Below are 26,239 nucleotides of genomic sequence, written 5' to 3'. Positions count from 1 at the left end.
TGTTAAAAAAACAGACAATGTGATTTTCTGGATTTTTTTTTCTCAGTTTGTCTCCCATAGTTGAGGTCTACCTATGATGTAAATTACAGACGCCTCTCATCTTTTTAAGTGGTGGAACTTGCACTATTGCTGACTGACTAAATACTTTTTTGCCCCACTGTATACTTAACATGCACTTTGCAAATTGTTCACATTTGCTTATCTATACATGTGATAGACTTTCCGTCATTTCTAGATGCCAGAATTTAGCATTTAAAGCAACTCTACGGCTACCCACACAGCAGATGAAGATTTCAATCTAAATCTTTACCATATTTATTACATGGTGATCTCCTCTTCATAAATCCAGCACAAATCAGGCTGGACTGTGACTCACCCATCCTAGAAAATTTCCCCTCCTTAGTATTTATTGTGAGATGCAGCAAGAAACGAATTAAAATACAATTGAAAACAAATCCCCACCACTACCAGCAGAGGTCACTAAAGTACAGTGAGAGCTGCCTGCAATCTACTAAACCTCCACTAGGGGGATGTATTTCTGTTATTTTACTCCTGGCATTAACGCTTTCCCCATTTATTCCATGTGTATTGTATTTATGACTAATGATAGAGAGGACCTGTCACTTGTATAAAAAAATGTGAATACCCTGTAAAAAGCCCAGAGCTCCCGCTGATTCTGCTGCAGAAGAATCAGTGATTTTTTCATGTAATTTAACTGAATCTTATCACATTCGGATATTTTTTAAAGCCTTTCACATAAATCCCGTAGAAAAGCATATTAAAGCCGACCTCATACACCACTGGTGCTAATAGAGAGTCTAATATGTACAAGAACCTCACAGTCTGAATGTGCAGCTTATCAGCACTATAGGAGCTGGAACTGACTTCCTTTCACCTCCCAGCACTCATTGCATCCTGCCAGGCTGCCGTCACACTAGCAGTATTTGGTCAGTATTTTACCTCAGTATTTGTAGCCAAAACCAGGAGTGGGTGATAAATACAGAAGTGGTGCATATGTTTCTATTATACTTTTCCTCTAATTGTTCCACTCCTGGTTTACAGATACTGATGTAAAATACTGATCAAATCCTGCAAGTGTGACGGCAGCCTTACTGGTCAGTTCTGGCCACAGACACCAGGGACAGCTGATTGGCAGGGTGCTGGGTGTCGGACCCCCACTGATCAGACGCTAATGACCTATGGTGGGGATAAGTCATCAATGGTAAAGTCCCAGACACCCCCTTTACCAATAGGCAGTATGTAGCCCCTATAGACAGCACTGTCCAGGGGGAAATAATGACAAGTAATGCGCCCAGGTGATTGATGTATGCTTTATTTGTCCCTGGAGCAGTACACAGACCCCACAAGGCTACGTTCACACTAGCGTTGTGCGCCGCGACGCACAACGCACCGAAAAACGCGTGCAAACGCACGCAAAAACGCTGCGTTTTTCGACGCGTGCGTCGTTTTTTGATGAAAATCGGACGCAAGAAAAATGCAACTTGTTGCGTTTTCTTGGTCCGACGCTAGCGTCAAAAAAGACGCACGTGTCGGAAAACGCAACAAGCAAAAACGCATGCGTCCCCCATGTTAAACATAGGGGCGCATGACGCGTGCGTCGCCGCTGCGTCGCCCGACGCAAGCGCGACGCACACTAGCCGAACGCTAGTGTGAACGTAGCCTAAGCGATGATCAGTGGTGGCGATCAGAGCCCACAGTCTATTGGTAAAAGTCCATTGTTTCATGTCTCAGTTATAAGAAACGTTCTCATTCACTTGATAAGGAGACGGCACACCGAGCATTGGAACCGGACCGATCTCCTAACAGTCCAGTTTGTGCGGCCACCTGGCTCGCAGCTTACGAGGTAAGTGCTTTTAGGCAGTAGGTGCCCATCGGTGCTCGTCCACCCTGGCGCAGAGAGATTTGCGGATTGAGTTCGGAGTTACGAGAGCCATGATCGGTGATCTCCAAGGTCGGCAGGTCACTTGTACAGAGCATTGAAAGACCTGCCTATGACCAGTCTCCGGACCTCACTAGTACCAGCCCCGATTTCATAAAGCTTGGCATCACGAAGGAAGCGGCCCATGGGGTAGTCATTTATGTAGCCATTGCCACCTGTGGAGAAGAAAAACATCTGTATAAGGCTACTTTCACACTAGCGTTAACTGCAATCCGTCACAATGCGTCGTTTTGCAGAAAAAACGCATCCTGCAAAAGTGTTTGCAGGATGCGTTTTTTCTCCATTGACTAACATTACGCGACGCATTGCGACGGATTGCCACACGTCGCAACCGTCGCGCGACGGTTGCGCCGTTTTTCGGCCGACCGTCGGCCGCAAAAAACGTTCCATGTAACATTTTTTGCAGCCGACGGACTGTCTTTTCCGACCGCGCATGCGCGGCCGGAACTCCTCCCCCACCTCCCCGCACCTCACAATGGGGCAGCGGATGCGCTGAAAAGCAGCATCCGCTGCACCCGTTGTGCGGCGGAGGCAACGCTAGCGTCGGTAACCTCGGCCCGACGCACTGCGACGGGCCGGGCCCGACGCTAGTGTGAAAGAAGCCTAAGAAGAGAGTGAGCATTGGGCGGTCTCGTCATTGATGGGTATTACTTCTAATTTTAAAAAATCCTCTCTGTCCTCGAGAAGAGACATGTTAGGTTACCAGCCTCCTCTGCCAGTCTGTGAGAGGTGGTCGGTCACTCTGGAGCCGGCCAGCTTCACCGCGCCTCCGTCCTCTGATTCTTCAGGGGGAAGGCTGCCTCTAAATGCAGCATTGGACAGCGCACAGGACAGGCGGCACCTCTGCCAATCATCCGGAGCAAATAGGAAGCCAGAGAGCGCAAAAAACTTTTAAAGGGAATATGTCAGCAGGATATTTCTATGTAATTGAGAGCAGCATGAAGTACAGCTTGATTCCAGCTATGTGTCACTTACTCGGCTGTGTGTTGCCGTGTCAATAAAATCAGTGTTTTATCAGCAGGAGATTGTGTACAGGACTAGGTGTCAGATCAGCAGCTTTCTGTCAACATACAATGTACACAGGAAGCTGCTAATCAGTGTTGTGGGCGGAGTTATGCACAGCTACCAATCAGTGATGTGGGCGGAGTTATGCACAGCTTCCAATCAGTGGTGTGGGCGGGACTATACAGGGCTCAACGTTCAGAGACCTGAACAGAGAAAAGAGGGATTGTGTCAAAATGACAGCGTGTGGACCCGCAAGTGGCACATCACTGGAATCAGGGTCTCAGCCCTTACATCAAGCTGCTCTCAGATTATATAACAAAAACGTGATGACAGATTCCCTTTAACGGACACAGGTAACAGATGAAATCAGCGCAAGTCAGATAGCTGGTTAATGCTGAATGCCAAAAAAATGAGATGCCTGTATGAAAACACAGCGGTGGTGGTGCGCTCACCCCCAGAGCCATCACTGTCTTTTCATACAGGTGAAGGTGTGCAAGATGCTTTCTGCTCTGCTATACAACACATACGGCTTGTTTATTAATATGCAAATTAATTTAAGTCAGTCATTTTCACTCTTTTTCTTTACATCTTGGGGCGTCTTTTTTTTTTTTGCACCAAATTCATGCACATGGTACATGAATTTTGCACAAAATAAAAACTCCTTATTTTTGTCTTTCACCTTTACTTTGCGACCTTTTAATGAGAAAATTTGAATGTTCCTCCAAAATAGCACAACATTTTGCACAAAGAATCCAGCATATAAAATCATTTATGAAGATATATTTTCGGGGCACATGTTTTTCTCAAGTGATGAAGTGGCTGAAAATATCTAGGGCCGTAATGGGGAATTTACAGGTCCTTCTCAAAAAATTAGCATATAGTGTTAAATTTCATTATTTACCATAATGTAATGATTACAATTAAACTTTCATATATTATAGATTCATTATCCACCAACTGAAATTTGTCAGGTCTTTTATTGTTTTAATACTGATGATTTTGGCATACAACTCCTGATAACCCAAAAAACCTGTCTCAATAAATTAGCATATTTCACCCATCCAATCAAATAAAAGTGTTTTTTAATAACAAACAAAAAAACCAACAAATAATAATGTTCAGTTATGCACTCAATACTTGGTCGGGAATCCTTTGGCAGAAATGACTGCTTCAATGCGGCGTGGCATGGAGGCAATCAGCCTGTGACACTGCTGAGATGTTATGGAGGCCCAGGATGCTTCAATAGCGGCCTTAAGCTCATCCAGAGTGTTGGGTCTTGCGTCTCTCAACTTTCTCTTCACAATATCCCACAGATTCTCTATGGGGTTCAGGTCAGGAGAGTTGGCAGGCCAATTGAGCACAGTAATACCATGGTCAGTAAACCATTTACCAGTGGTTTTGGCACTGTGAGCAGGTGCCAGGTCGTGCTGAAAAATGAAATCTTCATCTCCATAAAGCATTTCAGCCGATGGAAGCATGAAGTGCTCCAAAATCTCCTGATAGCTAGCTGCATTGACCCTGTCCTTGATGAAACACAGTGGACCAACACCAGCAGCTGACATGGCACCCCACACCATCACTGACTGTGGGTACTTGACACTGGACTTCAGGCATTTTGGCATTTCCTTCTCCCCAGTCTTCCTCCAGACTCTGGCACCTTGATTTCCGAATGACATGCAAAATTTGCTTTCATCAGAAAAAAGTACTTGGGACCACTTAGCAACAGTCCAGTGCTGCTTCTCTGTAGCCCAGGTCAGGCGCCTCTGCCGCTGTTTATGGTTCAAAAGTGGCTTTACCTGGGGAATACGGCACCTGTAGGCCATTTCCTGCACACGCCTGTGCACGGTGGCTCTGGATGTTTCCACACCAGACTCAGTCCACTGCTTCCTCAGGTTCCCCAAGGTCTGGAATCGGTCCTTCTCCACAATCTTCCTCAGGGTCCGGTCTCCTCTTCTCGTTGTACAGCGTTTTCTGCCACATTGTTTCCTTCCAACAGACTTACCATTGAGGTGCCTTGATACAGCACTCTGGGAACAGCCTATTTGTTGAGAAATTTCTTTCTGGGTCTTACCCTCTTGCTTGAGGGTGTCAATGATGGCCTTCTTGACATCTGTCAGGTCGCTAGTCTTACCCATGATGGGGATTTTGAGTAATGAACCAGGCAGGGAGTTTATAAAAGCCTCAGGTATCTTTTGCATGTGTTTAGAGTTAATTAGTTGATTCAGAAGATTAGGGTAATAGGTCGTTTAGAGAACGTTTTCTTGATATGCTAATTTATTGAGACAGGTTTTTTGGGTTATCAGGAGTTGTATGCCAAAATCATCAGTATTAAAACAATAAAAGACCTGACAAATTTCAGTTGGTGGATAATGAATCTATAATATATGAAAGTTTAATTGTAATCATTACATTATGGTAAATAATGAAATTTAACACTATATGCTAATTTTTTGAGAAGGACCTGTATATGTATATATATACACATACATATATACACACACACACACACACACACTATATAATTGTCTAAGGGTCACCTCCGTCTTTCTGTCTGTCACGGTTATTCATTCGCTGATTGGTCTCGCTAGCTGCCTGTCATGGCTGCCGGGACCAATCAGCGACGGGCACAGTCCGGAAGAAAATGGCCGCTCCTTACTCCCCGCAGTCAGTGCCTGTCGCCCGCATACTCCCCTCCGGTCACCGCTAACACAGGGTTAATGTCGGTGGTAACGGACCGCGTTATGCCGCGGGTAACGCACTCCGTTACCGCCGCTATTAACCCTGTGTGTCCCCAACTTTTTACTATTGACGCTGCCTATGCAGCATCAATAGTAAAAAATGTAATGTTAAAAAATAAAAACCTGCTATACTCACCCTCTGTAGTCTGCTGAGCCGCTCCCGCCGGCCGCCATCTTCCGCTGCACTTTCCAGTGGCAAAGATGGTATGGCAGAAGGACCTGCCATGATGTCACGGTCATGTGACCGCGACGTCATCACAGGTCCTGCACTCATACCAACGCTGGGACCGCAAGCTGCCATGGACTACAAGGGGCCTTCGGAAAGGTGAGTATATGTTTATTTTTTCACCTGTGACAAACCTGGCTGGGCAATATACTACGTGACTGGCCAATATACTACGTGGACATGCATATTCTAGAATGCTCGATGCGTTAGAATCGGGCCGTATGTATGTATGTATGTATGTATGTATGTATGTATGTATGTATGTATGTATATATATATATATATATATTTTTTTTTTTTTATAAAAGACAAATCTGGGGCCAGTGGCGCAGGGAATGTTATTTGCTGCCAGCATTTACCTCCTTGCCTTCGGGCTCCTCGCTGCACTAAGCCTGGTGTGCACAGTATGTATGTGCTGTACCAGTGGACAGGAAGAATTAGCCCCAAAGGAAAACTGACCGAAATTGTTAATTATCAGACGTTTGTGAACGTACGATTGAGCACTTTCATTCGGATCTACAATTTATTTAGATTTTTTTTGCTTTGGACAGTATCCGAATAATAGAAACAAAACTTGCCCATCTCCTTACCTAGACACTGAATGCCATCGAGGGCCACTTGGGTAGCAGATTCAGCAGTGTAAAGGATAACGCCAGCACAATCCTGTAGGTAAATAACATTTTCACAATTTATCACATACAATAACCCAAATTTATCCCCGCGTAGAAAATTCTACTTTAAAGAGAACCTGTCAGCAAGTGAAAACTGACTGCTGTTTGCTCTTACTCCCCTGAGTATTACACTTTTGGGCTTTTGAAAATCTGCCAAACGGTTGCAGAGATATGGGCCTTTTTATTTAGTGTGGATTGTTTGCAATCTTTACAAGGGGGCGGGGCTCACAGGGTAATCGTACAGAGCAGCTAAAGACACGCCCCCAAGGATCCTGTGAGCCACACCCCTTTGGTAGGGACTGTACAATTTAGCAGTGAGTAAAAATGCCCAAATCTCAGGAATTGAATGGAGGATTTAAGAAAAAAATTTTTTGAATGTTCAGGGAAGATGTGGGAATACAATAAACAAAGAAAGTGGTCACTTTTCAAATAAAGACAGGCCATCTTCTAATAAATAATCTAAAAATGGTGGAAAATTATATTAAGCTACGACCCATCTGAAATCCTACTTACCTTAGCATTGAAGTGTCCCTTGTCACATGCCCTGGCTACATTATAGACATACTGGCGACATGCAGTCAGACGTGTATACATGTCCGCCATCTTTCCCTGCATGAGCTGCATAAGAAGACATTGTGAGATCACAAAACTGTCTGAGATAAGGACAATAATAAGAATATACAAGCAAGGTCTGGTAATTCTGCACCATCAGGCCGGCTTCACACCACTACAATCCATGGGGTCCTGTACTGCAATTCCTCAGCTGCAAAGACTTATGGCAGCATAAAAAAACGTTGTTCTCGGCAGCACATGTGCTGCTGATAATGTGGATCTTCCAATGAGCACAGAAGGACTGTTATGAACGATGATCCTGTAGAATGTTGGTCGGCTGTCTAAACGGGCTATTACCGACAGCTTTCATATGGTCGACGTGTGATCATTGGTCAGCCTGGATGAATCGTGTTATATTGTGCACAAAAAACAATTTTCACACTTTTATATACCTGGAAATACCCAATTTTTTGGCCGAAGGCTTCTCTGGTGTGTAAGTAGGGAAATGCGTGATCCAAAACAGCCTGCATGATCCTGAAGGAGGACAGAGAAGAAATAGGTCACGGAGGACAAAAATGGCCAAAAGGGACGATCAGGAGCCCGCGCTGCTCCGTGCACAATAGTGGGGCTTCAGCTGTCGTACAAAGCTGCATGTAGCCAGTGTGCAATCATCGACATTAAAGGGGTTTTCCAATCTCGCTGGGTATGTTGTCCATTAAACTACATTTATCGCCAATCGAGAAAATAATAATAAGCAATGTCCCAGCGAGATTGAAATACCCCTTTAATGTGCTCACATAATGGCTAGATGCAAATTGCTAATATCTTTACAAATACCACAAAAGCGTCTCCCTGCAGAGACCCCCACTGTTCCCGAGAAGGAGTTGCTTAAGCACACATTACTGAGCACGTGCGACCACCGCTCTAATAACTGCTCTGGAGTGGGTCAGTGGTCGCACGTGCTCAATAAAGATTCATTCACACAGGGGACTGTTGGGACCAGTTTTCAGGATCAGTGGGGATTTCTATGGGTGGACCACCAGCGGGCGTATAGTTATCAAATATCCTGTAAAGTGATATATATTGTTTAATAATCGCTAGGGATCCAAACATCTGGACCCCCCATGGTCCCGAGAACGAGGGCGCTCCCAGGGTATGGAAACCTGTGCTACTCTATTTCCATGCTCAGCATCACCTGTGCCTATGCAGGGATCAAATAAATACCCAAAATGTAGTACTGAAAATTACATGGTAGAAAAAGGTGGTTAAAGGGATTTCACCATCTGCATTGGTGGGTATTGTCTGATAGAGCTTGTAAAAATTAGCAAATTGGCAATTTACAGTTCGTTTAAATTTGCAGCCGTTCTTGAGATATTAATACTTTTCTTTTGTTTACGCATTGCCTTGGATACCGACCACCGCTGCTAGATGGCATAACATGCGAGGTGCTTACAGGCTCCGCTGCTACACTACAGAACAAGCGCAGCGCTTACAGGCTCCGCTGCTAGAGTTTGTAAATGATGCTGTGAAGTTGGCGGGGGTCACTAGTGCGCATGGATAGCTTCAACTTTTAGTTACAGTGCCTACAAGTAGTATTCAACCCCCTGCAGATTTAGCAGGTTTACACATTTGGAAATAACTTGGCATTGTGACATTTGGACTGTTGATCAGCCTGGAAGTGTGAAATGCACTGCAGCAAAAAAGAATGTTATTTCTTTGTTTATTTTTTTTTTTAACTTGTGAAAAGTCTTTTCAGAGGGTCATTTATTATTCAACCCCTCAACCCACCAGAATTCTGTTTGGTTCCCCTAAAGTATTAAGAAGTAGTTCAGGCACAAAGAACAATGAGCTTCACATGTTTGGATTAACTATCTCTTTTTCCAGCCTTTTCTGACTATTTAAGACCCTCCCCAAACTTGTGAACAGCACTCATACATGGTCAACATGGGAAAGACAAAGGAGCATTCCAAGGCCATCAGAGACAAGATCGTGGAGGGTCACAAGGCTGGCAAGGGGTACAAAACCCTTTCCAAGGAGTTGGGCCTACCTGTCTCCACTGTTGGGAGCATCATCCGGAAGTGGAAGGCTTATGGAACTACTGTTAGCCTTCCACGGCCTGGACAGCCTTTGAAAGTTTCCTCCCGTGCCGAGGCCAGGCTTGTCCGAAGAGTCAAGGCTAACCCAAGGACAACAAGGAAGGAGCTCCGGGAAGATCTCATGGCAGTGGGGACATTGGTTTCAGTCAATACCATAAGTAACGTACTCCACTGCAATGGTCTCCGTTCCAGATGATCCCGTAAGGTTCCTTTCAAAGCGTCATATTAAGGCTCGTCTACAGTTTGCTCATGATCACTTGGAGGACTCTGAGACTGACTGGTTCAAGGTTCTCTGGTCTGATGAGACCAAGATCTAGATCTTTGGTGCCAACCACACACGTGACGTTTGGAGACTGGATGGTACTGCATACGACCCCAAGAATACCATCCCTACAGTCAAGCATGGTGGTGGCAGCATCATGCTGTGGGGCTGTTTCTCAGCCAAGGGGCCTGGCCATCTGATCCGCATCCATGGGAAGATGGATAGCACGGCCTACCTGGAGATTTTGGCCAAGAACCTCCGCTCCTCCATCAAGGATCTTAAGATGGGTCGTCATTTCATCTTCCAACAAGACAACGACCCAAAGCACACAGCCAAGAAAACCAAGGCCTGGTTCAAGAGGCAAAAAATCAAGGTGTTGCAGTGGCCTAGTCAGTCTCCTGACTTTAACCCAATTGAAAACTTGTGGAAGGAGCTCAAGATTAAAGTCCACATGAGACACCCAAAGAACCTAGATAACTTGGAGAAGATCTGCATGGAGGAGTGGGCCAAGATAACTCCAGAGACATGTGCCGGCCTGATCAGGTCTTATAAAAGACGATTATTAGCTGTAATTGCAAACAAAGGTTATTCCACAAAATATTAAACCTAGGGGTTGAATAATAATTGGCCCACACTTTTATGTTTAAAATTTATAAAAATTTAACTGAGCAACAAAACTTTTTGGTTTGTAAGATTTATGCATCTGTTAATAAATCCTGCTCTTGTTTGAAGTTTGAAGGCTCTAATTTATTTGCATCTTATTAAACCTGCTAAATCTGCAGGGGGTTGAATACTACTTGTAGGCACTGTATAAAAGATCAATAATTCTATAAAACAAAAGGATTCTAACAATTACCCCAAGGGACCTCCGCTGAGCACCAGCCTCTCCAGATCCAGGCCGCTCATCAGCACATACACTCCTTTACCTCTGTGCCCGAGCATGTTCTTCTCTGAAAAATACAAAATTGCTAAACACAGGGGAACGACCACAAAAAACATGTGGCAATAGCAAAAGGACGGCCCGTAGGTGGTTACTTCTAAAGAAGGTTATCCCTTATCTATGGGATGGTTGACAACTTGCTGACTGTTGGGGCTCCAATCGCCTGCCTGAGAACGGGGATCCTCATACCCCAGCCTAAATGGACTGAAGATGCATGAGTGGCCCCTATTATATTCATTGACTATCTACCTGGCAGCCGGACTCCCCTTATGCCCTCCCCCCCGAAAGTTCTCCCCTACCCATCATGGAAATATTTTTATAGAATAACTTTTTAATGTCCAATATGGCCCCATTGCTCTTTAAGATTCAAGTACCCCACAATACCTATAACTCCCCAGAGGCCTATAAAGAATACTAACCTATGGGAAAGGCCTTTCCATGGTGCAAAATGGGACACAGGTCCCTCCTATTCCCCCACCCATCAGACATGTATGGGGTTTCCAATTAGGAGGTCCTGAATAAACTAATGATCTACAAGTGTCATACAGTCCTGAAGCACAAATCCCCTTCTTATACAATCTGGATCCAAAACTATTAATTTCTATCAATTTACCAACCTGGAATCTTGCAATCCTCAAATACAAGCTCTGACGTGTTTGATCCTCTCATTCCCAACTTGTCAAGTTTCTGTGCAGTGCTAAATCCTGGTGTTCCCTATGGAATCAAGCAATATTAAGTCATACAGAATCAAGTAACATACAGCCATAGAGAATCAAGCAAAATACCGCCATACAGCATCTGACTCTATCCTACCACTGTCCTCTATATCCTCACTCCACGACACAGACACTGCCACTGCTTTCTACAATGCCCACTCTTGCATCAGCTATTGACACGGTCACCCCTGTCATGCATAGCAGAGTGCGACGAACCAATAGACAACACTGGCACAATAACATCACTAAAAAGCTTCGGCAAGTATCGAGATTTGCAGAACGGCGTTGGAAGAAAACGCATTCACAAGACGACTTCACTGCACTCAAACAAGCAACACTGGCATTCAAATCAGCTCTCACCTCAGCTAAACAGACCTACTTCACAACCCTCGTATCTTCCTTATCCCACAACCCCAAACAGTTGTTCAACACTTTTAACTCCCTCCTCCGCCCACCACTGCCCCCTCCGAGTTCCCTAATCGTTGCCGAGGACTTTGCCACGCACTTCAAAAATAAGATAGACCAAACAAGGCAAGTCTTTGTTGTCCAACCACCACAACCCCTGTGTATGAGAGACCAAAGCCCAAACCCCATAACTTCACTCTCCAGAATCTCTGAAGGGGAGCTTGCTCATCTTCTCTCCAAATCACACCTCACCACTTGTGCACTTGACCCCATCCCACCTCCTCCCCAACCTCACTAATCCCATCCCTAACCCATCTCTTCAACCTTTCACTAACTTCTGGTACCTTCCCCTCTGCCTTCAAACATGCCACAATCACACCTATCCTCAAAAAGCCTTCCCTTGACCCGAGCGCTATGTCCAGCTATCGTCCCATATCTTTGCTCCCATTTGCTTCCAAACTCCTTGAGCAGCACGTCCATGCTGAACTTTCCTCTCACTTTGCATCTAACTCTCTCTTCGACAACCTACAATTCCGTCCCCACCATTCCACCGAGACTGCCCTGACCAAACTTACTAATGACTTACTTACAGCCAAAGCTAACAGACAATTCTCTATACTCCTCCTCCTAGACCTGTCCTCTGCCTACGACACAGTTGACCATTGCCTCCTACTACAGATCCTCTCTTCCTTTGGCGTCAAAGACCTCACCTTATCCTGGATCTCCTCATACCTTTCCAACCGCACATTTAGTGTTTCCTACTCTCATACTACCTCTTCATCTCGCCCCCTCTCTGTTGGTGTCCCCCAAGGCTCTGTCCTAGGACCCTTACTCTTCTCAATCTATATACTCGGCCTGGGACAACTCATAAGGTCCTATGGCTTCCAGTACCATCTAAATGACGATGACACTCAGATCTACCTCTCTGGCCCAGATGTCACCTCTCTGCTCTCCAGAATCCCAGAGTGTCTATCAGCCATATCCTCCTTCTCCTCTCGCTTCCTCAAGCTCAATGTGGACAAATCTGAACTCATTATCTTTCCTCCATCTCACATATCTTCCCTACCTGATCTATCAAAATAAATGAAATCACACTTTCCCCTGTCCCCAAAATCCGCTGCCTCGGAGTAACCCTTGACTCTGCCCTGTCCTTCAAACCGCACATCCAAGTTCTCGCCACCAGCTCAAAAATATTTCCAGAATCTGTCCTTTCCTCAACCCACACTCTACCAAAATGCTTGTGCATGCCCTAATCATCTCCCGCCTCGACTACTGCAACATACTCCTCAGTGGGCTACCTTCTAACACCCTCGAACCCCTCCAGTCCATCCTTAACTCTGCTGCCCGACTAATCTCTCTCCTCGCTACACTCCTGCTTCACCTCTTTGCAAATCCCTTCACTGGCTCCCAATTTCCCAGCGTATCCAGTTTAAATTACTAACACTGACCTACAAAGCCATCCATAACCTGTCTCCTACACACAGTCATGGCCAAAAGTATTGACACCCCTGCAATTCTGTCAGATAATACTCAGTTTCTTCCTAAAAATGATTGCAATCAAAAATTCTTTGGTATTATTATCTTCATTTAATTTGTCTTGAATGAAAAAACACAAAAGAGAATGAAGCAAAAAGCAAAACATTGATCATTTCACACAAAACTCCAAAAATGGGCCAGACAAAAGTATTGGCACCCTCAGCCTAATACTTGGTTGCACAACCTTTAGCCAAAATAACTGCGACCAACCGCTTCCGGTAACCATCAATGAGTTTCTTACAATGCTCTGCTGGAATTTTAGACCATTCTTCTTTGGCAAACTGCTCCAGGTCCCTGATATTTGAAGCGTGCCTTCTCCAAACTGCCATTTTTAGATCTCTCCACAGGTGTTCTATGGGATTCAGGTCTGGACTCATTGCTGGCCACCTTAGAAGTCTCCAGTGCTTTCTCTCAAACCATTTTCTAGTGCTTTTTGAAGTGTGTTTTGGGTCATTGTCCTGCTCGAAGACCCAAGACCTCTGAGGGAGACCCAGCTTTCTCACAATGGGCCCTACATTATGCTGCAAAATTTGTTGGTAGTCTTCAGACTTCATAATGCCATGCACACGGTCCAGCAGTCCAGTGCCAGAGGCAGCAAAGCAACCCCAAGACATCAGGGAACCTCCGCCATGTTTGACTGTAGGGACCGTGTTCTTTTCTTTGAATGCCTCTTTTTTTCTCCTGTAAACTCTATGTTGATGCCTTTGCCCAAAAAGCTCTACTTTTGTCTCATCTGACCAGAGAACATTCTTCCAAAACGTTTTAGGCTTTTTCAGGTAAGTTTTGGCAAACTCCAGCCTGGCTTTTTTATGTCTTGGGGTAAGAAGTGGGGTCTTCCTGGGTCTCCTACCATACAGTCCCTTTTCATTCAGACGCCGACGGATAGTACGGGTTGACACTGTTGTACCCTCGGACTGCAGGGCAGCTTGAACTTGTTTGGATGTTAGTCGAGGTTCTTTATCCAACATCCGCACAATCTTGCGCTGAAATCTCTTGTCAATTTTTCTTTTCCGTCCACATCTAGGCAGGTTAGCCACAGTGCCATGGGCTTTAATCTTCTTCATGACACTGCGCATGGTAGACACAGGAACATTCAGGTCTTTGGAGATGGACTTGTAGCCTTGAGATTGCTCATGCTTCCTCACAATTTGGTTTCTCAAGTCCTCAGACAGTTCTTTGGTCTTCTTCCTTTTGTCCATGCTCAATGTGGTACACACAAGGACACAGGACAGAGGTTGGGTCAACTTTAATCCATGTCAACTGGCTGCAAGTGTGATTTAGTTATTGCCAACACCTGTTAGGTGCCACAGGTAAGTTACAGGTGCTGTTAATTACACAAATTAGAGAAGCATCACATGATTTTTCAAACGGTGCCAATACTTTTGTCCACCCCCTTTTTTATGTTTGGTGTGGAATTATATCCAATTTGGCTTTAGGACAATTCTTGTTGTGTTTTTTCATTTAAGACAAATTAAATGAAGATAATAATACCAAATAATTTGTGTTTGCAATCATTTTCAGGAAGAAACTGAGTATTATCTGACAGAATTGCAGGGGTGTCAATACTTTTGGCCATGACTGCATATCTCCCAATATCTTCCCTCACATAATCTCCGGTCCTCCCAAGACCTCCTCTCCTCCACGCTTATTCGCTCCTCACTCAATCGCCTCCAAGACTTCTCCCGAAAATCCCCCATCCTCTGAAATTCAGTGCCCCAACACATCCGGTTATCCACTAATTTTGGATCCTTCAAAAGAAACCTGAAAACCCACCTCTTCAAGGAAGCTTATAGCCTGTAAAGACCACACGACCACCTCACCAACACCGGAGCTCCTGCAACCCTCGACCTACTGTCTCCTTCCCCATAATCCTGTAGAATGTAAGCCCGCAAGGGCAGGGTCCTCGCCCCTCTGTACCAGTCTGTCATTGTTAGTTTTGTAAATTGTAAGTGATATTTGTATTTTGATGTAACCCCTTCTCATGTACAGCACCATGGAATTAATGGTGCTATATAATAATAATAATAATAAATGCATACAGAATCAAGCAAAATACCGCCATACAGAATCAAGCAAAATACCATCATACAGAATCAAATAAAATATTGCCATAGAGAACCAAGTTAAAACATCGCCATACAGTGTCAAGTCAAATACCGCTATAGGGAATCCTCACACGCCGGTACAAACGAGGTACGACAAGGCTGAGTGGTATAAGCTCGTCCTCACCTTTTCCACGATGAAGGCCGTGATCCCGCGTGACGCGGGCCTAATGTGGGAGTCAGTCTTTGCGTATACGATAAGCACATCTGCGTCGGGGCCATTGGTAATCCAAAACTTGCTGCCGTTCAGGATGTAGTAGTCCCCTGGAAACAGACAGCTATCACTCAGGTAACAGTGCATTTTCAGCCAGGATTAACAGAAAATGTCCTACATTTTACAGAAACCGGTGGAGAAATCTCATCTACCCGTCAGCCCTGTGGATGCAAAACAGTACCATGGGTGTCATTGATCATTTTATATCGTTTGGTTTTTACAGGCTCTTTGATTCCCACCACATTCAACTTTGATGTGGTTGGTGGTCGTAAATCAATTGTTATGAGGAGATAAAAAAAGATAAGAATTACAAACTCTTTGTCAAATCATTAGAACAAGCTCACTGATAGGCGCTCAGTTACCTGCAAGGAGCTATAGACAGTGCAAAAGAGAGTCTACAGGATGCAAATAGTACAACATTTTTAATGATTCCCAATTGCAAGAATGATTTTTAGCCACAAATACCTGGGTTTAGGTATAAAAAAAAAAAAAAAAAACAATAACAGCCACCCTTTAAGCTACACAGGGCACATCCCAGTACACCGGAGCACCTACCTCTCTTCTCGGCTTTCAATTTCATGGAAACTACATCAGAACCAGAATTTGATTCGCTCATGGCCAGCGCTCCTATGTGTTCTCCGCTGATCAGCTGGATTTTAAAAAAAAAAGAAGAATGATGATAAAAATTACTGCAAAATGCACTAAAATATAATAAATATCACTAATAATATAACGATTTCAGACAAAGCACAAAGCGTAGAGGTGTCCACGGCACAAAGTGCAAACTAAAACAATCTCAGAAAATATGTTCACCCAGCACCAGTGTCACATAAGTACCGTAGTACTTATATATATATATATATATATATATATATAATTTATTTATTTTATGTCATTTCTCTGTCTGCACGTATCAGTAGGAAACACAAGACATGCCTGGATGATCCTGGGGTCTTGCAAAGGGGCACGTGAAATCCAAATAAAACTATCAATTCAAACGCTTATGGGCAAGTGACAAAAAATAAATACACATGAGCGCTGATGAGAGTGTTTCATCACCCATCCCCTGCAGACTGTGAGCCCTCGCGGGCAGGGTCCTCCCTCCTTATGTACCCATGTGCCTTGTTATTTGCTCATGTTTAATGTATTTGTCTATATTTGCCTCGTATTCACATGTAAAGCGCCATGGAATAAATGGCGCTATAAAAATGTATAATAATAATAAAATAATCTCAATAATAGGTTACTCTGTGGTTAGGGTCCGGTAACCCCCCCAGAAAAGAAAACATAATACACTCCAGTCATCTAAAGTATCATACCCTAAAGAACAATAGAGCTCACACACAGGAAAGTGTGAACAGAATTCCAGCAGTATAAACTGTCACAAGAAATAGGGCCAGGGTATAACCTGAAGAGGGCCAGTAATCAGGCCACAAATATAAACCGTCAAATATCAAAGGATATAGACAAATATGGGAATATATATCCATTAAGATATATATCAGCATACAACATTGGGACGTAATATAAGGTGCCAGGATAACCCATACACACAAAGAAAACCCATAGATGCCAATGATGAAAGTAGCACAAATGCCTGTATGACTGAAGGGTAGATAGAAGAGAGTGATAACAGTCAGGAGTAATCAGTCTGGAGTCACCTTACCCCGACGCGCGTTTCACCACCTGCTTCTTCCGGGAGAATTTGGAGCCAGAGAAGGTTTGTAATTAATTTATGTGAAGTGCCACTAACTTAATTATGTGGACAGTGTGATTTATAGGCTCATGTAACCATCTGCTTTCCTGGGTTGTAGATTTCAGCGCTATTGGTCAGATGCATTCACATGCAGTAGTGATGTACAGAAGAAAAAGCCCCGGTCAGTAACACTTAGGCAGTACCTTAGGAAGATACTCTTCTTTCTGGGCTTCGGTTCCGTTTCTCACCAGCTGGTTGATACAGAGGTTGGAGTGGGCTCCATAGCTGAGGCCGATAGCTGCGGACACACGGGAGATCTCCTCCATTACCAGGACGTGCTCCAGGTATCCCATGGCCGATCCTCCGTACTCCGCTACATAACAGAAATAATAGATCGCATACAGCACAGATCATCACCGGAAACACATAACGGGGGCAAGTTTAGCCACTTCTTAAACACTGTCATCGCCACTGACCTGGTGCGGTTATACCCAGGATGCCAAGATCTCCCAGCTTCTTCCAAAAGTTCTAGGAAGGAAATACACAGAATTATGCACCTCTTCCACAAGTCCTCCACCACAGCTTACCCAACACATTTTCCGTTCCACCTTGCACTATGTATAGTGACTTTTTTTTTTTTTTAGAAGACCACCCTTATAATACAGTGTGTAGTTGCGCTTGCTAAGTGTTTTGGGGGTCTGCCCCGGGCACCCACTGTTGATTATAATGGATATATAGCAGCCCTCTGCAGACTTTCCAACAAAGGGTAAGGCAGGATGTGGTGTCGCTATTTCCGGAGACCCTTAACTTTTAAATTTGGGCTATTCTAGAACTCTACTATTGTTTTACAATTCCTATTTTGGGAGGAGGTGGGGGGGGCAAGATGACCAGAAAAGAGCAACTGTGGCGGTATTCTTTATGAAAACCATAGTAGAACAATGTGATAATTCAGAGTGTACAAATTGCAGCAATTTACTATAAAAAAAACTGGTTTACTCACTCCACCCAGGTCCGGTTGAGTATCCATCACTGCTCCTGATGTCCATTATTGTCTGCAGTTCTGACATCACATCAACAGCGCTGCAGGCAATCAGTGAGCTCAGCAGCTGTCCAAATTGAGCCGCTGAGCTCAGTAATTAGCCACAGCGCTGAAGACAGTAATATGCACTGGGAGCAGGGGCAGACACTCAGCACTGGACCTGGGAAGGGGAGAAAAAGGAAGTTTGTTTTGTTTTTAAAGCAGACTACAGCCAGGGGACAGGGGTTTTTACCCCTCTGAAGGCTACGTTCCCACGATGAGTTTTAAACGCTGCATATTTTTGAACAACTGCAAATAACCCATTTTACTTAATTGATGTGATTATGGGGCAGAAAATCTGCAACATCAAAAACTCATTGTGGGAGCGTAGCCTTAACAGGAAATATGTCAGCAGTTTTTGCTACTTAATCTGTGAGCAGCATGATGTAAGGCAAGAGACCCCGATTCCAGGGATGCGTCACTTATTAGGCTGTGTGTTGTAGTTTCAATACAATCAGTGCTTTATGAGGAGGAGATTATCACTGTAGGACTAAGATTCGGATGTAACGCAGTCCAGCTATTCTGTGTAACCCTGCCTCCACCAATGATTGGCAGCTTCCTGAGTACATTGTCAGCAAGCTGCCAATCAGGGGTGTGGGCGGGGTTATACACAGCTCAGCATTAGAGCTCTGCTAGATCTGCAGTAGAGAAAACAGGATTATATTAAACCTGCACCAAGCATCACTGGAATCGGGGTCTCTGCCCCTACAGCCTGCTGCTCTTAGATTATATAGCAAAACCTGCTGACAGATTCACTCTTTCGTCAGCATTTTTCACTGTTCATCATACTGCATCACTGCTTCCTGACTCATTTCTATTTCTAGAAGCCTTTATATGGAATCCTGCTGCAGATCACCATATCCCATATTGCATAAAAATATGTTATTCCACAGTGTACTGAGGCCGACTGTAGCCAATAGGACACCAAGGTAAATGGGGGCTATGGACACATGGGAATTCCTGGTGCACTGTGCAAAATGAAGACTGAGCAAAAGCTTTAATAAGCCAGTGCAGGACGGGGCGGACGCATGCCGGCACATATTACTCACCTTCATGTCCTTGAACTCATTCTGCTGATCTATTTCTTGTGCTTTAGGGGCCAAATTGTCCTGGAGAAACTTGTGCATTGTATGGCGGAGCTAAGTACAGAAGAAAAAAGTGATGGTTAGGTCATGTACAGGGGATATAAAAAGTCTACATACCCTTGTTAATATACCTGTTTTTTTTTCTAATATAAAAAACTACTATACAAAAAAAAAAAAAATATTTCAGAACTTTTTCCAGCTTCAATATCACCCATGATCTAACAAATCCATTGTGAATCCATTTTCTTAGTTGCATTTTATAGCAGAAGCCATGGTCGGCAAACAGCTGACAACACAGCAAAGGTATCTCGTTGTAGAAAGTTATCAGTCAGGAGGATAAGGGTACAAAAAATATCCATAGGCATTAGATATACTATGGAACCCTGTAGAGATGATCTATAATTGTCTAAGGTCCATTTCGGTCTGTCTGTAACGAAAATCCCGCGTCGCTGATTGGGCGCGCCCAGCCGGCCGCGCCCAATCAGAGACAGGCACAGTCCGGCCGTGAATTGGCCCCTCCATACTCCCCTCCAGTCAGCGCCTCTTCCATACTCCCCTCCAGTCAGCGCCTCCTCCATACTCCCCTCCAGTCAGCGCCTCCTCCATACTCCCCTCCAGTCAGCGCCTCCTCCATACTCCCCTCCAGTCAGCGCCTCCTCCATACTCCCCTCCAGTCAGCGCCTCCTCCATACTCCCCTCCAGTCAGCGCCTCCTCCATACTCCCCTCCAGTCAGCGCCTCCTCCATACTCCCCTCCAGTCAGCGCCTCCTCCATACTCCCCTCCAGTCAGCGCCTCCTCCATACTCCCCTCCAGTCAGCGCCTCCTCCATACTCCCCTCCAGTCAGCGCCTCCTCCATACTCCCCTCCAGTCAGCGCCTCATCCATACTCCCCTCCAGTCAGCGCCTCATCCATACTCCCCTCCAGTCAGCGCCTCCTCCATACTCCCCTCCAGTCAGCGCCTCCTCCATACTCCCCTCCAGTCAGCGCCTCCTCCATACTCCCCTCCAGTCAGCGCCTCCTCCATACTCCCCTCCAGTCAGCGCCTCCTCCATACTCCCCTCCAGTCAGCGCCTCCTCCATACTCCCCTCCAGTCAGTGCCTCCTCCATACTCCCCTCCAGTCAGTGCCTCCTCCATACTCCCCTCCAGTCAGCGCCCACATAGCGTTTCAGAAGTCCGTTTAAACGGTGCCATTAACTCTGCAAGTGTGACCAACGTTTTTCTATTGATGCTGCCTACGCAGCATCAATAGTAAAAACATATAACGTTAAAAATAATAATAAAAAAAATCATTATATTCTCACCTTCTGTCGTCGAACACTCCGTTCCCAGTAATGCCTTGCGGTAACGACCCGTGATGACATAGCGGTCTCGCATGTAGCAGAAATGGAGGTGTGCTGTGAGCGCCGACCACAGGGTGGCGCTCACAGCCACCGGCGATCAGTAACCATAGAGGTCTCTAGGACCTCTATGGTTACAATATACAAGCATCGCCGACCCCCGATCATGTGACGGGGGTCGGTGATGACGTCATTTCCGGCCGCCCGGCCGGAAGCGGTAGTTAAATGCCGCTGTCTGCGTTTGACAGCGGCATTTAACTAGTTAATAGGTGCGGGCAGATCGCAATTCTGCCCGCGCCTATTACGGGCACATGTCAGCTGTTCAAAACAGCTGACATGTCCCGGCTTTGATGCGGGCTCACCGCGGAGCCCTGCATCAAAGCAGGGGAGCCGGCATCGGACGGTATAGTACGTCCGATGCCGGTAAGGGGTTAAAAATATAGCAGTAATTTTTCTTTTTTTTTTTTCTTCAAGGAAATTTACAAAATTTATTTTTTTAGGGACTTATCCATGTTTGAAGTGACTTTATGGTCCATTTATTGGGAAACCCCAAAAGTGATGCCATTTTAGAATCAGCACCTCCTGACATATTGAAAACTGCTGTCAGGTAGTTTATTAACCTTTCAGGTGCTTTTCAGGAATTAATGCAAAGTGACATGACAGCAATGAAAATGTGTATTTTTACCACCTAAATGCCGCTAACTTATGAACAGATTACGGTACTACAGCCGGCAGACTCTAAGGCCGCTATTTGGTCATGAATTGCCAACGCAAATATCAGGACAACAAAATCATGATCTGAGGGCACCAATTGGGATAAAGAGGGAGAAGCCACACTCTGTTAACCATTTATATGATGTAGTCACTATTGACATCTAAGGGGTATCTAAGGGGTTAAACAGATTTGGACAGTGCAAGCACTGATCATGGCTGATGTAGCAAGTTATCAGTTATAGTGTACAGCTGACAGCTACTGGATTGTCACCTGTATGGGGATGCCATTCTCAAATATCTGAGGTCAGTTAAAAGACGTATTGGCGGTCATGAAATTTGACAAACCGTGACTTTACCTAGAACTGGATGACCCTCAAACTGATGAAAAAAAACAAGAAGAAAATTGGTCTAATATGGCCAAAAGTCCCTCCTTGGTCTTAATTCCAAAAAGTATGTTTGGCACAAAAAAACAGTACACATTGCCAAAATAACACCATACCCACAGTGAAGAATGCTGGAGGCAGTATTTTTCTTTTGTGCCAATTTTCAGCAGCTGGAACAGGGAATTATGAACAGTTCCCAATATTAGTCAGTCAATTTTGCATCAAAACCTTCAGACTTCTGCTAAAAAGCTGAAATTGAACAGGAATTTCACCTTTCAGTAAAACAACAACTCTAAGCATGCCTCCAAATCAACAAAAGAATGGTTTCCTCAGAAGATCAAGATTTTGGAAAGGCCCAGACCTGAATTTAGGAAAAAAAATCTGTTTGATACCTGAACAGGGCGCTGTACACAGGAGATGCCCTCACAATCTGAGATTCAGAGAATTACTACAAGGAAGAGGGGGGCAAAGATTGCCAATTCTAGATGTGCCATGCCGATACTACCCTCCCAAAAAAAAAGACAGGAAATTGGAAACAAAGGAGGAAAGTTCTAAAATGATTCTTCTTGGTAGCATTTTGATTATATGACAAAACCCTGGAATGTAGCAGGGGGTGTGTAGAGTTCCCCAGCCAGGTCATGACATAAATGACAGGTAGGATTGTGGCTTCTATATAAAGACCTCTCCCTGGCTCCATAGCCTCCTACCACCGGACAGTGACAGACTAGCTCTGTACAGTCATTAACAGGGGGTGTGTAAAGGGTCAGGGCCAAGGCGGACTGACAGCAAGGACAAAGCGATCAATATGGAGGGAGCGCTGCTGATCTGCCATCATCAGGAGCCTGCGTGAGATAACATGGAAATGATAAAGTGCACTCAGTCATGGCCACATTGTGATTCCCTGGAGATTCTGCTCCTTTACACTGAAGGTATTTGGTCAAGCTTGGTGCAAAACCCCTTTCAAAGGGTCTGTCCACGATACAGACGGCATATCCTAAACACAGGTCCTCAATGTCAGATCAGCGGGGTCCGATCTGTTCCTGATTGAGGGTGGCAGACCCCCAGGGACTGATATTGATAAGCTATCCTCCTAAGGCCATCATTATCTAAGTGCTGGACAACCCCTTTAAGGCAGTGCCAAAATTCTGGCTCAGCAGAAGCTGTGATACCGCTGGTTTCCCTGAGGATAAGACAAGCTTTGAGAAGTGTAGTGGGGGAATCAGGAGGGTGGGAGCGACTTTTTGTTAATAATAATAAAAAAATTATTATTATTTATTATTATTACTACAGTATATACTTAGCTAGACAAGTATAACCTGATTGTGACAATAGATCGATTCCTAAAATTAGATTGTTTTGGAAACACTTCGTTTGTAAACAGAATAACAAAAATACATAAAAAAAAACAAAGACACAAAATGCTATCCTTCCTTTATTATGACGCCACGGAAAAACAGAAACACCCACCCACCCCCAATTTACTGGATTAGTTATGAGGCCTCTGCTCAGGATATTAACTATCGTGAGAATAGATTAAATACTGACATGAAATGTGTTGGTTCCTTTTTTTTTTTTATTTAACACATAAATTTGGGGGTGAAAATCATTTTTGCATTTGGGTTTCATTACAAATTTGCACCGTTTCCCAACACATTCATCCATGATGTGGTCTTCAGTCATAAGTGAGCCGAGAGGAGCTCAGAAATAGACAGATGGAGGAGTTAGAGCGTCTTAAAGTGGACAATCAGAGTGAGCTCGCTGATGGATCCTTAGCTGACTCTCTCTGTGGCCAGTGATAGACAGCACTGAGGATACAAACATTTTTAGCACAAAACTCCCTTTAAACAGCCCGCCAGGCCATGGTTATGGAGAAGCGTCAGAAGTCAAGCTCAGGACATCCTGAGCCTACGATTGGTGTCGGGTCCCAGGGATGGATTCAGGGACAGGACATCTGACAACTATTCCAGTAGTCATAGCCATTGGAGAAGTCTTAAAGGGTTTTTTGCAGGTTCTGAGGCAGCAGCACACCACCCTGCGCAGGGGGAGAGCTCCTGATGATGGACAGCGGCATGGATGCTCCGCAGGTCTGACCGCTGTGCCCCGGAGTGGCAGCAGTCAGCTTTGCCCTTTGCCTTACAGAGCAGCACTTACAAGCTCTGTTGGAAAGCTAGTAAGCACTGTCCTGTGCAGCAGAGGTGGCCGGTAACCTAGGGCAACGAGCAGTAAACTATCACATTACACATTCTTCTGTTCTTGAGCGCTGAGAGAATTTTTCAAAACGTGATAAACTGCAAATCATTGTTTATATGAGCACTTTACAATGTTTACCCCTTGGGATAAGAAAACCCCTTTAAGGCCGGCACAGCCCTGCATTTTAGTGTAGTCATTATCGCTGACAAATATAAAGGGTTTTTCTATCCCCTTCACCTCTATTACAGGCCAGCAATGTGAGACCCCCGGGAGTGCAGCCCTCGTTCTGCTGGTGGGTGGGAGCCCCCAATGTTCTCTAGGCTTCAGTAGAAGCGAATGGACGCTCCATCCACCAATCAGAATGCGGCTTTCAGGTCCAAAGGTCAGAGTAGAATGCAAGCTCAGTTCTGATTGGACGAGTCGTCACATACGTGTTTCTCCCACCTGTCTCTGCTCGTCACTGAGCCCGTTCACAGTGTCATCCACTGGCGCGGCTGCACTCGAACACCAGCGGGTGCCCTGGGCCAGCAGCGGCCATCCTCGGCGGCAGTCACCGACAAATCTACGGAGGATCACAGCCATAGTGTCTGGGAACATACGGGGTATGGAATGAGGTGTGCACTTCTCGTCCAATCAGGGCGGCGTATACTAACAAGCCCGCCCCTAAGATGACGCGTAATGAGGCCCGCCCAACTCCATTTATAACAGAGGACGGCGGCTTCTCCTTGACTCAGACGGCTGAGCACATGATGCGGCCGCGTCAGCCAATCACAGCCGGCACTGGTTGCTATGGACAACAGCGTCAGTCTGTGTAGGAGCGAGGCCCGGCGGGAACCTGCGCAAGCTCCACACCTCAGGGTGTTCTTACCTGCTGGAGCAGAACCGCCAACTCCTAAAGAAGCTGGCATTTCCGCTCCAAAGTCTCAGTGTGAACACTGCCTCAGGCTAGTTTCACTCATCAGTTTTTTGTGTTCAGGCTATGTGGCCAATTTGTAAAAAAAAAACGGATCTGGTGCAAATTGTGAAAAACTGATGAGAGAGAGAGAGACCAGAACAGCAAATCTGTATGATTTGTATGGAAAATGCTTTGAAAACTGAATCCGGGCGCCGGATTCATTGTTTCACACCTCCGTTTCATGTGTTTTTTTTCCGCCGGACAAAAAAAGTTGCAGTGGACGTTTTCTCCGTCTGCCGGAAACGACTATTTGGACGGATCCGGAATAAAACGGATGAAACGTCTGGCCATCAGGCACAATCCGGCGCTAATACAACTCTATGGGAAAAAAACGGATCCGTTTTTTCCAAAAATTGCCAGAGTGTGCCTGAAACAAAAAGCCTGATGTGTGAAAGTAGCCTTAGGTGCTGCGTACATTACTGGGCGTGGCATCATAGTGGTCTACAGATGAGGCGCGCCGCTGTCACCCCACTACTACCAGAGCGGAAGGGGAGCCCTATCAGCCATAATACAGGGGGATACGGCCGCGAGTCCACCTTAGGCCGGAGTCACACACAACGTATACAAATACGGTCCGTTTTTGATGGCCGAGATACACAGAAAATTTGCTGAACAGCGATCTGCATTCAATGCGAGGATGTGATTTTTTTTTTTCTCCAAAAATTATCCGTGTGTCATCTGTACGGCGAGATTTTCTCGCTGGCTTGCAAAATGGACATAGAATGGATCCATGGCCTCAAATATTCGTGAAAACATTCATATAGCGCTAGATAGCAGAAAAGCCGGTAATTCAGTTGCCAGCTTTTGCTATCTCCTTATCAATACGGGAGTGTGGAAACCACAGATACAACCAACACAGTCACAAAAAATGATATACAAAAACTATTATTATCACATAAAACACAATACACTGATACAAAAACAAGTGAGAATAATGGAAGGCATGTGCAAGTAACGGGCATAAAGTGCAACTGTGTAAGAAAAAGACGGAAACCACTTGGAGGTCTATTCATCCAGTATCAAAGTGTATTAAGGCATACTGACCCTGGGGGATTAATCATTAATCATACAGACAACTTCCATGAGCATGGTGAAACAAACACACTAGGCCGGCTTCACACTTGCGAGTTTTACGGACGTAAGAGCGCAGAAACTACGTCCGTAAAACTCGCAAAAAATACGGCACAATTATTCTCTATGCCCCTGCTCCTATCTGCCGTATTTTACTGATCAGTATTATACGGCTTTCTACGGCCGTACAAAATCGCAGCATGCTGCGTTTGTCACCGTACTGCGCAAGAAATACGCCAATGAAAGTCTATGGAAGCGTGAAAAATACGGATTACACACGGACAAGCACTGTGACTTGCGAGA

General features: G+C 45.0%; 1 protein-coding gene across 1 annotated transcript; it reads right to left on the bottom strand.

The window, feature by feature from the left end:
- Positions 1-1,315: 1,315 nt before the first annotated feature.
- On the bottom strand, positions 1,316-24,553 carry IVD (isovaleryl-CoA dehydrogenase). The gene is made up of 12 exons (XM_069729631.1): positions 24,355-24,553; positions 19,247-19,336; positions 17,596-17,647; positions 17,323-17,492; positions 15,979-16,072; positions 15,337-15,473; positions 11,068-11,164; positions 10,367-10,460; positions 7,605-7,686; positions 7,114-7,218; positions 6,520-6,592; positions 1,316-2,115 (listed from the first exon to the last, which is right to left on the bottom strand). Exons 1-12 carry the CDS (start codon positions 24,505-24,507, stop codon positions 1,982-1,984), a joined length of 1,281 nt encoding a protein of 426 aa, XP_069585732.1. The 5' UTR covers positions 24,508-24,553; the 3' UTR covers positions 1,316-1,981.
- Between the last annotated feature and the right edge of the window lie 1,686 nt (positions 24,554-26,239).

Source organism: Ranitomeya imitator, chromosome 1 (assembly GCF_032444005.1).
Source record: "Ranitomeya imitator isolate aRanImi1 chromosome 1, aRanImi1.pri, whole genome shotgun sequence".
NCBI classification, from domain to species: Eukaryota; Metazoa; Chordata; class Amphibia; order Anura; family Dendrobatidae; genus Ranitomeya; species Ranitomeya imitator.
The sequence above is the reverse complement of the archived record's forward strand: the minus strand, read 5'-3'. Positions and strand labels throughout refer to the sequence as shown.

What these genes read in the sequence shown, in the direction of transcription:
- IVD (XM_069729631.1), bottom strand. Translation starts at nt 24,507, where the DNA reads ATGTTCCCAGACACTATGGCTGTGATCCTCCGTAGATTTGTCGGTGAC. An exon ending in TCAGTGACGAGCAGAGACAG is followed by an intron (nt 19,337 to 24,354) that starts GTGGGAGAAACA and finishes TTCTGTACTTAG; the next exon opens with CTCCGCCATACAATGCACAA. An exon ending in AAAAAATTGGGTATTTCCAG is followed by an intron (nt 7,219 to 7,604) that starts GTATATAAAAGT and finishes CTTCTTATGCAG; the next exon opens with CTCATGCAGGGAAAGATGGC.